Below are 15,371 nucleotides of genomic sequence, written 5' to 3'. Positions count from 1 at the left end.
GCCTCCATATTTGTTGTTGATTGAGGATTTCCTTGGATATTTCCATAAGTGTGTTTTTGAATTGACACGTAAACATCAGACGTGAATACAGATTTTTTTGGGGAGATGTCGCTTCCTTCAATGGAATCCATCCTCCGACCTCTTATTTATTCTGTTTTGGCAAAATACATCGCTGAACGATGTCATACCTGTGTTGCAGATGCCGCCATTTTGAGTTGACCATGTTTCGTTAGTGTTCCCATGTTGCTGTGGTTTATGGTGAACCTTGTGATTCCCTCGATCCCGTTGTCCCTGGTCTCTGGCACGGCCCCAGTCATGTGACTCAGGAGGCTTTTCCCCTGAGAGGCGCACACTGTCACGGGAACACAGGGGTCATCCCAGTGTTGCATGTCACGTTGTCCTTTCCCGGGAGTCGTCGGTCGTTGAAGGTGTGCATGTTGATCACTGCATCCGTCTTCACCGCGGCTGGGGGCTGGGGCTTGTGTTTCACCCGCCTCTCGCAGGTGAACGACAGTCTGATCTCGTCCACCATGGCACTGCAGAAAGACCTCTGGGCAAAAAGGGGAGGGATGGGGGGTTGGGAGGACAGGGAGGAAAAGGGGACGGGGAAAGGGACGGGGGGTAAATGCCTTAGCTTTAAATTGTTCTGACAGTTAACAGTCCAAGAGTGCAAAACATATTACCAATGAACATTCATGTTTCATGTGTCACGGCTCCACAGTATATGGCTCACAGCAATGTCAAACCATACAACAAGATATTACATACAACCCAGATGATATTCAATGTCAGATACAGATAGACTAGAATCAAACAATTTCCATATCTACACATAAGCATGCTTGTAGCAACCCACATAGTTGGATAACTCGACTCTTGGTGATTCACAGCCATTGGGTTCACATGGATCTGACATCTGCAATGACTAATAAAAGATTAATTCTCTATGCTCCAATTTGCAATTATGACGGTTAAAGTATAAAGTAAATGTTGTGCTTTTGTGGGCCAAATAGCACTAGGGATTAGCTGAGCGATTGCAAATCCCTTTATGGAGCGTTTGAACTCAGTACCATGGACAGAGAACTGCTCTGATTTACACCCTGTGTCACTATCATCACCGCATTAGTCCAACAGTTAAAATACTAGAACCAAAAGACGGATAACATACACAAGGGTTGTCATACAGATGCAAGTACCGTGAAGTAATTTTTCAAGATATTTACCTGGTCGCGTTCCGCCGTTTTCCTCAGCTTGTAAACGAACTCGGCGATGGCCACAAAGACGGATAGGACCAGGCCTGAGGCCAGCACGATGAAGATACCGCCCAGGTTCTGAATGCCCATAGGGCCCGTCTCCCGGCGCTCCTCGTCCAAACATCTGCTCCCACTCCACCACTTCTCCTTCAGCATGTGAAGACGGCCATCTTCAAGGATACTCAGGATGGCTATGGTGATCTTGTCCCTGTATGGGGAGCCTGCAAGGAGGAACAGAAGAACTGAAAATAAATGCCTGCTGGATCCCTGAGATATATATATATTATTTTACTTTAAATGAATTGCGCAAACTGTAGGCTTGTAACATAGTGTGGCATAGACAAACTCCTTGTGATTTACTGGAATTTCTTTGTAAACTGTATAAAATTGTATTCCTATTACATGAAGTATGAACTGTAGAGTATACATTAGATCATTCTATCAGATCTTACCTAAGGGAGTGCCGATCCCATAGCCTTTGCTGTCAATAATTCCTCCAACCTGTGTCAGGTTGCAGTTCCTTTTTGTGATGTAGTCGATGGTTGTAGACTCCATGAGAAGGGCATAGTCTGACTTGAGAACCCTCTGGATACCATCTTCAATAGACTTGACCAGCGATGTGCTTGGCTTGCTACTCATAAAGGCCCACATCTTCTCAAAAGTGGAAACCTTAGATTTCTGAATAGGACATCAAACATTAAAAAAAGTTATTGCTTTTCATAGGCAAAACCTTAGCACTTGCCTGAATGAACTCTCTAGAAAATACTATCAACCTTGATCAACTTCAATCCACTACCACTGGAAGATAGATTATGTTAAATCATCCAAGAGGGTGTTTAAGATGTTTTCTGACACTACTACAAGACACTGATTTCACTGTCACTTATGTCCTTCATTTTATCTGTAGTCAGTTCTAAACACTGATATTAGAGAATCTTAAAAAGATATTTAGATCTTACATAATTGTGTTATGTTATTGTAACTCACTGAAACATATTTTATCTTATGATTATAAAATATTGTACTGTAAACACATGATTAGAAAACATTATCGTTTCCTACAAAAACATATATTGTATTTATTTATTACCAGTTCACTTATGGTGAACCTTGGTGAATTACATCATGAGGTAAATAACCCTGAGGTAAGCATCTGTCTTATTTTCCTGAAACCCAGAAAAGGGCAGTATGGTTGCAAAGTTACTAGCCCCCCAAAAACTATGTGTACTACAGTGGACAAAAATGAATTTCTGGGTCTCAGAAGCATGTAGTCCAAGTTACATGTAGCAGTAAGTGTCCCAGAAGAAGGATTAGAGCAAGTCCAGAATAATCCTACCAAGACTTTAGGGAATAAGTAACAATCCAACCAGATTGCGCAATATAATCTGGGGAATTCACATAGATGTGCTCTTTACCAGACACAATAATATTACATGAACTACTTATGAACTAGTTCAACTGAGATAGTAATGAATAACACTGGGACAATCACTGTAGATAAAAGCATTTAGTTATTGAATTTTTTCACTTATGGCATTTTCTATTGCAGTAAAAAGTATGTAAATGTGCAATGTTTTCAGTTTCGTATACAGAGAAACAGTAACCATCTTACATGTGTTATTCAGTACCATAGCAGCAGCATCTGAGGCAAAAACTCAAAATAATAAAATAAAGTGAAAACCCCTGCAGGCAAAAGCTGAAACTTTGGAATAAAAAAATCATTATTGAGGAACACATCAAACAGCGTAGAGAAGTGGAGAAGCTGGAGAATTTACTTTTGCAGTGGGAATTAAGATCTAACTGGGAAAGAACTTTGTGGAATAGTATTGATTTCCTTTCTTTGAGAGGCATACTGTAGAGAAGAAGAAAAAAACTTTTTTGAAAGTCTGCTTAAAAGTTGATGATTCAACATCTTGTGTCAGTTCTTCACGAGTTGGCAACAATACACCGTGAGTGTACCCAGAATGCATTTGTTTAAATGGCTGCTAAGAAAAAACTAAATCCCATCGTGGTTGTAATTCCTTTTCCTAATTACTTCTTAGTTCATCTCAGTATTAAACTCAGCAGTAAACATAATAATTCAGTTTCCCAAACATGGATTAAGCCTAGTCCTTGACTTAAAACAGTTTTCAGTGGATATATAGAATATATGTCTCAGTTTTGTACTAGGCTTAATCTATGTCTGGGAAACTGTCTGAATATTACTTCTGATAACTGACGTTCTACTTCTTAATTTACCTTAAAGAAAGTCATGGTGGCTCCATCTTTGACCACTCCGTATTCAATCTTGGTCTGCTTGGCAATGTCGTCTGCTGAGTCCACAGGTGAATCCATCCTCTCCACGGTGAGGAAGGCCGCCAAGTTAGCCGTGTAGGAGGAGATGATGATCAGGGTGAAGAACCACCAGATCCCCCCTATGATCCTGGTGGAGAGGGCTTTGGGCATCAGCTCTGAGCCTGCAGGGTGAGATATGATAATGGTAGCATTATAAAGGCTTTGAATGGACTTTGTCTGGCTTTACAGATAATTGTAAACATAATGCTACGGTATCTTTTAAGCATTAATTAATGAGTGACACAACTATAGAAATACATGGTAACACCTCCAGTAACAATGTTATTTTCATACAAACAGCTACAGTATAGTGTAGTATTTTTTGCTGCACAAAACATGTATTATATATTATATATAGTGACACACAATGGTTAATTTGCATCCAGTAGGCAAAAGTTTGTGAGAGGCTTTAAATATTGCACCCAAAAAAAAACCTCCTATAATAATTCACACGAGGAGTAGAAAATTTGCCTTTGAAAGTCGGCATGAGTGAAGGTTTTGAAAATCCTAAGGGGTTTACAGAGTTCTTAGTTTGAAAATTGAAGGGAACCAAACTACTTCTTCAGATTGTCAATGTACAGTTCCGAAAGCTGCCAAGCAATCTGTGAATCCATCTCAAGCTTTGCACAGAAATAAATGGTCAGCATGGGTTGTAATTCTACCAATTAGAGTGCATACTGTACAGTATTTCAAAAAGAGTTCATAATGTCATTGGGAAAATTACATACCTGAAAATTGCATGGCACAAAAGACACATTTCTGTCTTTCTTATATAGCCGTGTTGGTATTGCAATGACAATCTCACCAGAACAAAGTAATTTTGTTTTGACTTCACTCTTGAAGCTTCTTAGCTGCTATACTATAAGTGATATATTCTCCTAGCATGTATCAACAACTGTATTTTCTTGACCTCAAATAGGCACATACAGTATATTAAAGACAAAGTGTTTCCCCAAAAGGAACATGGAAAGATGGTCTGCTACACAAATACAGTTGTATTACATACAGACAAATACAGTTTGTCGAATAACACATCTTTCAGGTATGAATCTGAGCTAGGTTGTGTGTATATACAGCCTTTTGACTTTAGAATAACAGTTACTTTATTTTGTCCATGACAACCTTTAAATCTACCTCCCCATCAAGAGACTGTGTTGGGTACAGTCCACTACTTCACACAGAAGATTTATGAGGGCAATTTTGCAGAGTAACTAGCGTACTAAGAGAAGTCAGAGTAGTCAGCTTCTTAACCTCTCCTACCAACTTTCATTAGTGATTCTTGAAGCTTACATGGTGGCAACAAGGGCAGGGCTGTACTGTTTAGTAATATGTTATATTTGCAGTCGTACTGGGAGAGAACTGGATTTACTGGCAGCACAATTGGATTCCAAGCTATAAAATGCTGCTGTCAGCTGAAACTCGTCTGGCATTGCGCCAGAACGCTAATAAATACAAAAACAGATTGGTCATATAGAGTTGAGAGAATAAAACTGTGTCAATCTGCTATGTATCTCCTTGAAGAAGGACTCATGTCTTGTAAGCCAAAGAAGTATGAATGTCTTTTCAGGGCAGAGGATAATGATGCAATCCCAGTGAACAAAACACCACATCCATCTCACTGACTGCAGTACTGCTACAGCTGGTTGGGTTAGATGTTGACATCAAATATAGTGGAAACATTTTGACAGTACATAAAAATATGAAATATGTTTGTAACATATCAATGTTTCAAATACACGTCATGGTGAGGCTTTGAATGTGCTACATTAGAAAAATGTGTATGCTAAACATTTCATTTGGACTTGTTAACGTACAGTTAGATTGAATACTAAACTACTTGTTTTCTACAAGGTTTTGTCAAACCTATCCATTACTTTTATACACCTACTGATTGTAAAAACAATTTAGTTTGCAATAATTCAACATTAAGACCGTAAATGGACTGCCTATAGAACTTGCTGTTTTTAAAGCAAGATAACTGCTAAATGACATTCAGACTAATTAGTTCACCATCCCTGAAGTGATCAAATCTCTGCTCGTATAAGCCTATTTATTCCGGATAACCTTTTTCTATGTTACTGGCTCCCCTTTGTCCATGGATTTACGTCAAACTCACTGGCAAATAACATTTTGGGTTGGACCAAGTCATCAACACAGACCACAGTATTAGCTGCATCTGTTTCTATCGTTAACCGGAAGAGCTCATGTGAAACAGTTTAAAAGTCACTTTCGTGAAGTTTGAAAACTATAAAGACCTTCTCAAAAACAGTTTGACAAAAAGCATTCACAATCTGTCAGTGAAATAGAAAATAGAGCACAAACTTTGTAAGTACTGAGGAGTCTAACCTTTTTTTTTGTATCCCACACTACAGTATTTCCATGATAGCACCTATGCCTAGTGCAAAGCACTATTGCTGAAAAGATATGACATATGTTTGTTGTGAGAGCCTACAAGGGCCTTTGGCGAAGCCATCGTGAAACACAAAAGGTGTGTGTTTTTGCACCTCTTAATTATTCGTGTCGTGTATGACACCTTACTCCCACAGACAATATGACATATTTTCCACACTTCATTGCTCTTATCCCAAATCTAGCCATTTGCATTTAAAGCATGTCAAGTGAAATGGCTTCCTCCTCAGTTGCTGTCAGCATCTTTGACAGTGGAGCATAGGCTGTCTGTTGATATGCCACAGACAAACTGCATCCCAATATAAATATTTGGACCATATTTGTTTCAGGACAGCAAGCATACAGTAGGTTGTACTTTGTTATGACAGACTCCGTAGACAAGCTGAATGCACAGCCCCTGGATGAATGCACTCTGTTAGCCCACCAAGCTGAAGGTGTGACATTCAAACTAGTTTAATAATTATCTCACATTACAGATATACAGTACTGGAGAAACATTTTCTAATGAGAAGCTGATGATATTTAATTGAGGGATGTGCTAACATCTTCTGTAGAAATGAGCATCAATACTGTTAAAACTGTATAATGAACCAACTTGCTCATTTAGAAAAAAAACGGACTCGCTCCTGCATGGTGTGCTGCTGTTAAGATTCTCAGCCTGGGTTTGCTGTGGCAAATTGGCAATGCTGCCGTGCAGTTTTCGGGAGAGCTTTTTGTGCTTAATGAATTGCAGAGCGTGTGAGCTATCCTTACGGGCAGAGATCCACTGTGGAGTCTCACTAAGCCTCCATGATCTTTCTTGTTACACTGAGGATAAATTGTGTTTTCCCTCCCCAACTGACATTGCTGTATCTTGAAATAGTATTGGGGTATCAATGTTACATATCTTAGAGGATTTAAGGGCACCGCACAATTATCTTTTTTTCCTGTACTGTCCTGAAATCTAAACCAAAATTATACAAACAGTAACATTTTCACACAAACACTTATGTTATCATAGAAGCATTGAGTGACATCGTAAAAATGACATTTGGAGAGTGAAGGATTTAGATCGACCACAATAGGTCCTTGATGTAAACCTAAATCGTTGTAAACGTCAGCCTCACTTAAGCGAGCCCCGACAGCTGGCATTTGTTAGACATCTTCAACTTACCCTTTTGTCTCAACGCGCAAACCGCTCTTGAAGGGGGCCAGCGACTGCATTACGGGGGAAACAAACGCTGAAATGTTTTCTTCCTAGCCTGGCAGTCTCTGACAGGTGTCTGACACCTATACTTGCCTCACCATTCCTGTTTCTGAGAGCAGCAGGAAGGTGACAACAGCTTGCTTTTGTCATGTAAGACTGAGCTACAGTTGTTCTTGACAGGCAAGTGTCTCACAAAACAGTCTCCGAATGGGAATCAGGACTGCTTGTCAGTTAAAGAGGTAGAGCGAAAGGAGAGAATGGGTGAGTCGGGTGGGTTGTTTTTGAACAGGTGAGGGAGGGTTGATGCCACTGTTACCTTGCTGCATCAGGGAGCCCACACCGAACCAGAAGCTGTTCAAGAGGGTGAAATTGTTCTCCACAACATCCGATCCTGGGTTACAAGGATGGGCATCATACCATTCGTAAGGACTGAATCTGGAAAGAAAGAAAAGGGATTGTATCAGAAAGCAAAACTCCAACCTGGGTAACCCAGACAGAAGGACGTGCATGAAACAGTTAGCAGCCAAATAACCCAACATAGCTGTTAGTTTTAGCGTAGAAAATTAACTATGTACATTTTATAGTTACAGTTCATTGTTATAGTCCTTATACCGATGTGAACTGCCTCCATCTGCACAACGTTGGATACAATTTGAACAGTAGACATTACAGTATATGGCATGAAGCAAGGTCCTTTGCATAACATGGTGCTTGAACAAGTGACAACCTTTCATCCGTCTGCTTGCTTGTTTACGGGGAATTTGACAACAAATTTGTCCGTTGTTTTGACAGAAAAAAATGCACCTTTGACAAAGGTTGTCTGTATTCAGATTCTAAGTTTCAAAGATAGTTAAGGTTTATAAGTGTCCTTAGTTCTCTACTCTTCTCAGCACTCAAGGTAGCTAACATGATACAAAAATACTGCTGTTAGGATGATAAGTATTAAAATGTAATCTGTGTAAAAAAAGATGGCATAAGATTGTGAGATGGCGTTAAATGTTGGCTGATCCAGATACCTCTGCCATTTATTGTAAACTGTTCACCATAAATCCTTTAACATATAGATGAAACAGTCATGTTCAAAGGTAGATGGAGGGATAAAACATGCTAAATGTCAGTGCTTTTCCCTCCTGAAATTAATTTTGAAAATGTTTTTCCACAAGATTCAGATTATTCAAATTTAGGCTGTCTGTTTTGATGTTAGGAGAAGAAGAATTTGTAGGTCTTCTGAATCAAGATATCATCTCCTTAAAATATTATGCCATTAGCTCTATTTCCTTTTCATAAAATATGTCCAATCCATAGCAGAGGTGGCTCTAGTGTCTTTTCTAACAGAGAAAACAGAAGAGAATAGACCTCTAAAGTTACCTTTGAAAATGTGCAAGGCCGTGTTAATACATTTGTGAAACTACATTATGTGTATTGTAGACTACTACAATATCAGTTGAAAAGATTAAATTCATATTCATAAGATACTTACTGCATCATTCAGACATACTATTCACAAAGATGTAAAGATGATTTAAAACACGTCAACCATCTTTAAACCATCTATAATGAGATTAAAAACCTCCTTCCTGTCTGCTTCTGACTTAGCACCAAGACCAACAGTGTGCTAACTCCCAGAAAATTGAAAGTTGGCCAGTGTGTTGGTCATTGAGGAGATAAGGAAAATGGGATAGGTGTGACTCCATTACACACTAGCTGGAGTGGAAGCTCTTATCCACATTGTTATGGTATAAAAGTCTTCAACTTCAGCATCCAGAGGCCCGTTTTTATCTTTAACATTTCTAATGTATAATTTACAGGTCCTGAGCGGTTTATTAAAGCAGGGCTTAGAGGGATTTCTACCTCAACCCCCCTTCAGCCCCCACCCTCCAGTAGCATATTTAAGGTAATCCCAGGTTTTAAATGGAACTATGAAATGCCTGTGAGGCAATAATTCATACTTACAGCATGTTTGGCAATGATTAAACCTTCCTTTTACTTGCCATGTTCCTTCAATGTTGCCATTGTGTTCTGTAGAAATATCCTCCTACTTCAAACTACACATGCTCTATGATGCATCCTCCTGGCTCACGGCTTCTCAGCTGGCTAGGCTGGCCTCCAAAAAATGAGACATCAGTCTGAGATGGTTTTGAATACTTATACAACGGTGCTTCAAAACGTTCTGTGTGTTTTGAAGACAAAGAGGAAAGGGTTGACGAGTGCAGCTGCAGGCTCTCAAACCTAGAGCCCTTTTAAAGCCTACTTTTGTGGAACTTCCTCAAGCACCACTTTACATGTAGAGAACCAGGATATGGAGACAATGGCCGCCAAAGGCGAGAAGGAAGACTGCGAGTGACACTTCTGGGTCTTTTCTGCTTGATGATATCATCTGAGCGCAGAAAATTCAGCCCTTTTCAGCGAATCACCTAAGATTATTGCAATACAAGATGATTTTATACATAAATTAAAGGTGGAGGATTGTGTGTGATTGTGGAAACATTTGGATCTGTCATGTCATATGGGCGTTGTATGCAGTATGTCACCCTGGTACCAATACTCAACTTCCACCACCTGAACAAGGGCTTACAGTGGAGCTAAACCCTAGCTTTTCCCTGATTCAAGTTCACCGCCCCAGTTCACTGACAAAGAAATGCAAACGACTTACCTGGCGATGACGAAGAGGACACAGCTGACCCCCAGGTATGCCAGAAGTATGTACACCCAGATGTCGGGGGTCATGGGGTTAAGGAACGAGAAGAAACCATTGTTGGTGACGTTGGGCTTGCGATATAGGATGCTGATGCCCATACTCAAGAAAGGCTTGGAAAAGTCCACCACTTTCTCACGCATGTAGGTGATCGTCAGAGGTGCCACGGACAAGTCTGCTCTCTAGAAGAAAACAGAAACAAGACAGTTCTAGAGATTATTACATTTTCTGTGACCTACTATATCTGATAAAAATGTGTATAATGTTATCATATAATCCCAATCAAATCAGTGAGAAGTTTAGTAGAACTTTAACCCCTTCTTGTTTTGAGGGTAGTTACTTCTGAGATTGCACAAGTAACCCTGTCTTATTTTCCCTTACTGATTTCTTTCATAAGAAAGAAATCTATGCCATGAATAAAAAAAGGCATGTTCACAGCTACAAAGACAGGGGCTTCTAATCCCACACTTTTGGTGTCTCTGAAGCTTCTGAGTAACCTTAATATAGCCCTCTTAAGTGCCCTACGAGGCAGTGACATGGCAGGGTTTGGCGGTAAAGTTGCAGTCCCCGATTATGTGCGTCTGGCAGCATATTCAGAAGGTCACTACTGGCGGCTCCCACACCTCCCCCGCTCCAGGGGTAGACAGGAGGTTAATGAAACCAGCTGCTTGGTTCACACTTGGATAGCTCCTTCCTCGAAAAATGACGCAAACTCACAATGAGGGTGTAGACCTTCCCTTCTTGAAAAGCAGAGGTATTTGCTCATACAGCATCACCGATGTTGGCCAGTTAGTAGGGACCTACGTTTTTCTGAAGGCATTGTATGACACACTTTGCTGTGAAGCTTAAAAGACTCAGAGTGGTCAGGCTGGCTGATTACGTCAACATAATCCTCACGGCCAACTAGATATATGGAATTACCAATATTGTGTTTTTCTCGATAAAACACCCTGAAAATGCTTTCTTGACCTGTTTCTTCAGCAGATTTTGCAGTCACTATGTCGCGGCACATGGGTAACATAAGAGGTGACCATTGCCAGTATCTCCTGCTCAGATAATCCTTCCCTTCCAACAGTGGTCCATTAGTCTGATAGGATCCCCAGTGCTACATAGTGGTCTAGTTACCCAGCAGCCTAACCTGTGTGGTCCTACCTGCCACTGTGGTCGACACCGCAGTCACCAAACACACAACGGGCCTCCGAGGAGAGCGTAAGAAAGAGGAAGGGGGAAAGCCAATCGTTCCTACAGCGCTATCCACTGTGTCCTCGTTAAGTATTTACATTTACAACACATATGGCTCGCTCTATTCTCTGTTACCCCACTGCCTCTCCTCCGAGCAAGCTGCCACTCAATTGGAAGATCAAGCAGCGGGAGATCCCAGACATCCTCATGGTGGGCTAATGTACATGCCGCACGGCCATTTTCTGTTCAGACACATATGCTGGTCACACCCCTACTAACCTGATAGTGCCCTGCTGTGTTGCCAAACGGCTCGGTGTTATCTGGGTGCACAGATGGTGAGCTTACAGCTGATCCACCTCCACTCTGAATTGCCTCACCTGATATGACATCCTCTAGGATTCATACAATTATTCCTAGATCAGTCTGGCCTGCGGAGGTGGACCAGCTATTACGTTCGTCCCATTTCTGTCACGGCCACAGCCGTGCCCCCCCCCCCGGTTTCAGTTTTTTGTCCTGCCCTAGTGTTTCCCTGTCATTGTCTTCACCTGTTCTCGTTAGCGTTATTGTGTCCACCTGTGTGTTGTTTGGTTCTGTGTATTTAGGTTTCTGTTTTGTGTCCAGTCTTTGTCTTGTCCTTACCATACCTGTCTGTGTGAGTACCCTATCTGTTCCCAGTTTTTGAGAATAAACCCTTGTTTCAACCATGCCTCGCATCTCTCGTGCATTTGGATCCTACCCCTCCTCACACCCTGACACATTTCAATCTCGACATTTATGTGATTTACATGAGTTTGATTGTTTACTCGTGTGGCTGTTTAGAATAATGACTGGGTAGTAGAGTACATCTGCTTCACATGGTTTCCGTGTATTTCTCAATCATCGAACTAGATGCATGATACAAAATAAGATGCATTAAACGTGATACAATTACTAGATAGTTACAGGCTTTACGTTATAAGTATTGTAATATTGCTAGTAACACCTACTTGCACCTCACTCTACTGTAGGTGCTCTAGTACTACAGTATCCAACAGTATACGATCCTGTACTATAATCTACAGTAGTCTCAGCTGTACACCCTCTAGACAGGATCTGCTCGAGACTATCAGATGTTGGGCAACAGGAAATTGAGACAGGAATGGTAAACGGAGACTGCGACTTCATGTCGTATGCATTATGAGGCCTATCAGAGATCAGAGCACCTTAATGTCTGCCTGAAAGAAAGCTGTACTAGAGGACCTGCCTGTCAAATTGACATGCCCCGTCACATTTTACCCTCAGTAACTGAGAGCTCCTTCGGCACTGATGTAAAACCACTCAGGTCTGCAACCCTCAGATAAAGACACCAAGCACACGCGTGCTCCTCAGACTACAAATAAAGCAGCTTTTCATTACAATATCTTGCCGAAGGTTCAAATCCAGTGCACTTTCTCTCTCTGCGGACAATAAGTGTGGCTTGCCGTAACCTTCCACGTGTATCTGTTGAAGAGGAGATTAATTGCCATGACAGCAACAAATGATGTGTTAAGCCCGCTATTAATACTGGCATCACTGCATGATTAATGGGATCATCTATTGTGACTAAATCAAGTTTAACAAGGCCTGTTGCATCATTTAGCGACTGCCTACAATGCCCTTTGGCTTTGTAGTGGGCTTTGTGGATATGCAGAGGAAAATAAAGGGCGTTATGCTACATGGCACTAAAGCCCTTTCGCATTTAATTAACCACACCATGAGCTCCACATGCTCATTCAAGAGTTCTACAGACAATGGCTAGCCACCACCACACACACACTCCTAGAACACACGTGCATGCATGCCAACTCTCCACACAGATATACAATGGCAGACTTGTCGACAGTTCAGCAGTTTCACCCACATTGATCACAGCCACAAAATACACACAACACCATTCCACCGTGTGCATGATTTGTATTCGCTCAAAAAAAGAAATTGGAGAGAGAAAAATTATGAATTATATCTGAAACCTCTCACTCCCACACACATTAACATGCAAACATATTGGACGCTAACAAACATGTTTGCGCTCACACATACATCTTTGTTTCTGTCATTCCGTATTTCGTTCTTTGTTTGACGTGGACTCAGTGACCTACAAAGATGAATGAAGGGGTATAACTGCTTTTAATAAACCCACACGAGTCCTGCACAGTTAAATAGATGTGCTGGGCCAAAGGCTTTTTGTAATTCAGTAATGAAACTATGATTTATGTGACCATGTGGGTTGACAAGACGAATGTATGGGCTAGTGATTTAACACCACTTTATCAGCTAACAACAACAACAAACTGCTTGTTTTTGCTTGTGGTCTTCCTTAGAACCCATTGAGTTAGGTAATCTTTTGACGGAAGTTGTAGCTAGTAAACTGTCTGGCAGTGTTGTAAAGTAACATGGTCACCCGCGTAGCAATGAGGAAGTAATCACATAATTTGTAGGGGGTTGAGAACAAGCTGTCATGGAAATTAAATTTGAGCGATAAACAACTTTGATGGTGCTCATTTGTTTTGTCCTTCAGCACTGAAAACACGACAAAGTGACTAAACTCCCCGTACAATAGCAACTGATGCATAGATATCCTGGTATATGCGATGGGCAGGAAAACAAACCCAAACTTGGGATCCCTCCTTTAGAGATAAAGCTGTTGTTGATTTACTCATATGGAAAGCCATCCTGGCTCCTCGTGGTAAATCCCCAGGTCAGTTCTCTCACGCTTTCCCTAAAGTTTACATTTCAGGTCTGCTGACTCAAGATCGGCTTATCTATATAGACAGGAGGGAGAAGAGCACTGAGCCACATAATAGAGCTGGCTAAGGATCCACAAAGCAGTGGTGATGCAGCCTTGGGCCAACGGATAAGGAGCCAAGCCATAATATAGACTGTTAACCCCTTTTGAGGTGTTGAAATCAATGGTTGTGCAAAACAAACCTTACCTTTTGTCTATAGACACATAACAGAAAAGCAATGTAGGCGGTACAGACACCATAACATTAGGAGTTTCTCCCCCTAAAAACACATATACAGTACCGCAAAGAGGTTAAAAGTAAAGCGCAAAACACTGGACTGGAAAGAAGTGTTTTAAAACTTCCATCCTACCGTTTGATCCTAGTTTATGTAGTTTTTCTTCATATTACATCCCTGTCTTCTATGGGTAACTTGCAAGACAATGCTTTCATTTACATTTGCATGCAGATTTTGACACAGAACTGAGAGATGCTCTATGTTTTTTCTCGGTTATCAAGGAGGCCTCAGTGTCTGTTTCCAGCATCTTCTGCCCTAATCCATTTGTTCTCCTCAAGGTTACCTCTATCAGGTCTGATCTCACACAAAAGCTTAGGGAAAGATAAAGTGCTTCGGAGATAGTCCACCTTTCCCAACCCTTTCAGTACCTAACCATTGACTCTCCCCATATATGACTCCCTCCTCTAAATGCCACTTAAGCTATTACAACTTTTCAGCCGAGCAAAGCGTTGACTCACAAGGGCCAAGGACACTTTTCAAGGGAAATGGGAGGGACACTTTACAAATGCCAGCAGGACACTCTTCTCAGGAGACATGAAGCCTGCCTCATAGCCTTTGATGCTCTGGTGCTAAAATGAAGTTGTAGTTGAGTATTTGAAGTTGAAGTTTGAGTATTCCAAATTCCAATAAAGTGTTTTTTTTCCCTCTGAGGAAAAAGTTATTTATCCATGTTGCTATTTCGATACTTATGGAACTCTGTTGCACTTCAGGAGACACATTTCCAATATCAACGTTGACAGTCATGATATACTGTAGCTAATACTGTAGTTTTAGTGTCTTTGTTTACGATACCATATAAGGAAAAACAATAATACACACCATTTAATACAGTGTGAACCTAAGGGCCAATGTGTCTGAAATGGCATATTAACACCAAACAACAGTTGAACCTACTACATGTAGGTCACGAACAACGGTTCTGCCTAACAGTCAGTTCCAACACCGGCGATCTCACTCACATGTTCCATCAGTTCCCTGATCATGCCATTCCACTGGCCCTTTTCATCCTGGGAACCGTACTTTCCGTCGGGCACTAGGCGGATCTCGTAGGTGAAGCCCAGGATGTTGGCCAGCTCCTTCAGCAAGTCGATGCAGAATCCCTCAAAGCGGTCGTTGCCCACCAGCGCCCTGTCAGACTTCTTAAGCATGACGTATGGTTCTTCCTGCGCACACACAAAACATCAAATGGCCACCGGTGCCGAGGTCAGCATTTTCATTTCGTTCTCTGCACGAGCACCTAATTGAAGCAAAGTGATCAGAACTGATAAGTCGC

General features: G+C 41.2%; 1 protein-coding gene across 1 annotated transcript in view; it reads right to left on the bottom strand.

Annotated features, from left to right (window-relative positions):
- Positions 1–296: 296 nt before the first annotated feature.
- Positions 297–15,371, bottom strand: part of grik3 (glutamate ionotropic receptor kainate type subunit 3) — a 61,869-nt gene continuing 46,794 nt past the window's right edge. Inside the window, exons 10-16 of the mRNA XM_067237157.1 lie at positions 15,058–15,261; positions 9,836–10,059; positions 7,499–7,617; positions 3,492–3,709; positions 1,706–1,931; positions 1,224–1,474; positions 297–550 (exon numbers count right to left, since the gene is read on the bottom strand). Coding sequence (XP_067093258.1) covers positions 356–550; positions 1,224–1,474; positions 1,706–1,931; positions 3,492–3,709; positions 7,499–7,617; positions 9,836–10,059; positions 15,058–15,261 — 1,437 coding nt within the window. The 3' untranslated portion in view covers positions 297–355. The remainder of the gene's footprint in view (positions 551–1,223; positions 1,475–1,705; positions 1,932–3,491; positions 3,710–7,498; positions 7,618–9,835; positions 10,060–15,057; positions 15,262–15,371) is intronic.

This window comes from Osmerus mordax, chromosome 6, assembly GCF_038355195.1.
Source record: "Osmerus mordax isolate fOsmMor3 chromosome 6, fOsmMor3.pri, whole genome shotgun sequence".
Taxonomy (NCBI): Eukaryota; Metazoa; Chordata; class Actinopteri; order Osmeriformes; family Osmeridae; genus Osmerus; species Osmerus mordax.
Note: the sequence above shows the minus strand (reverse complement) of the source record. Positions and strands in the feature narration are given on the sequence as shown.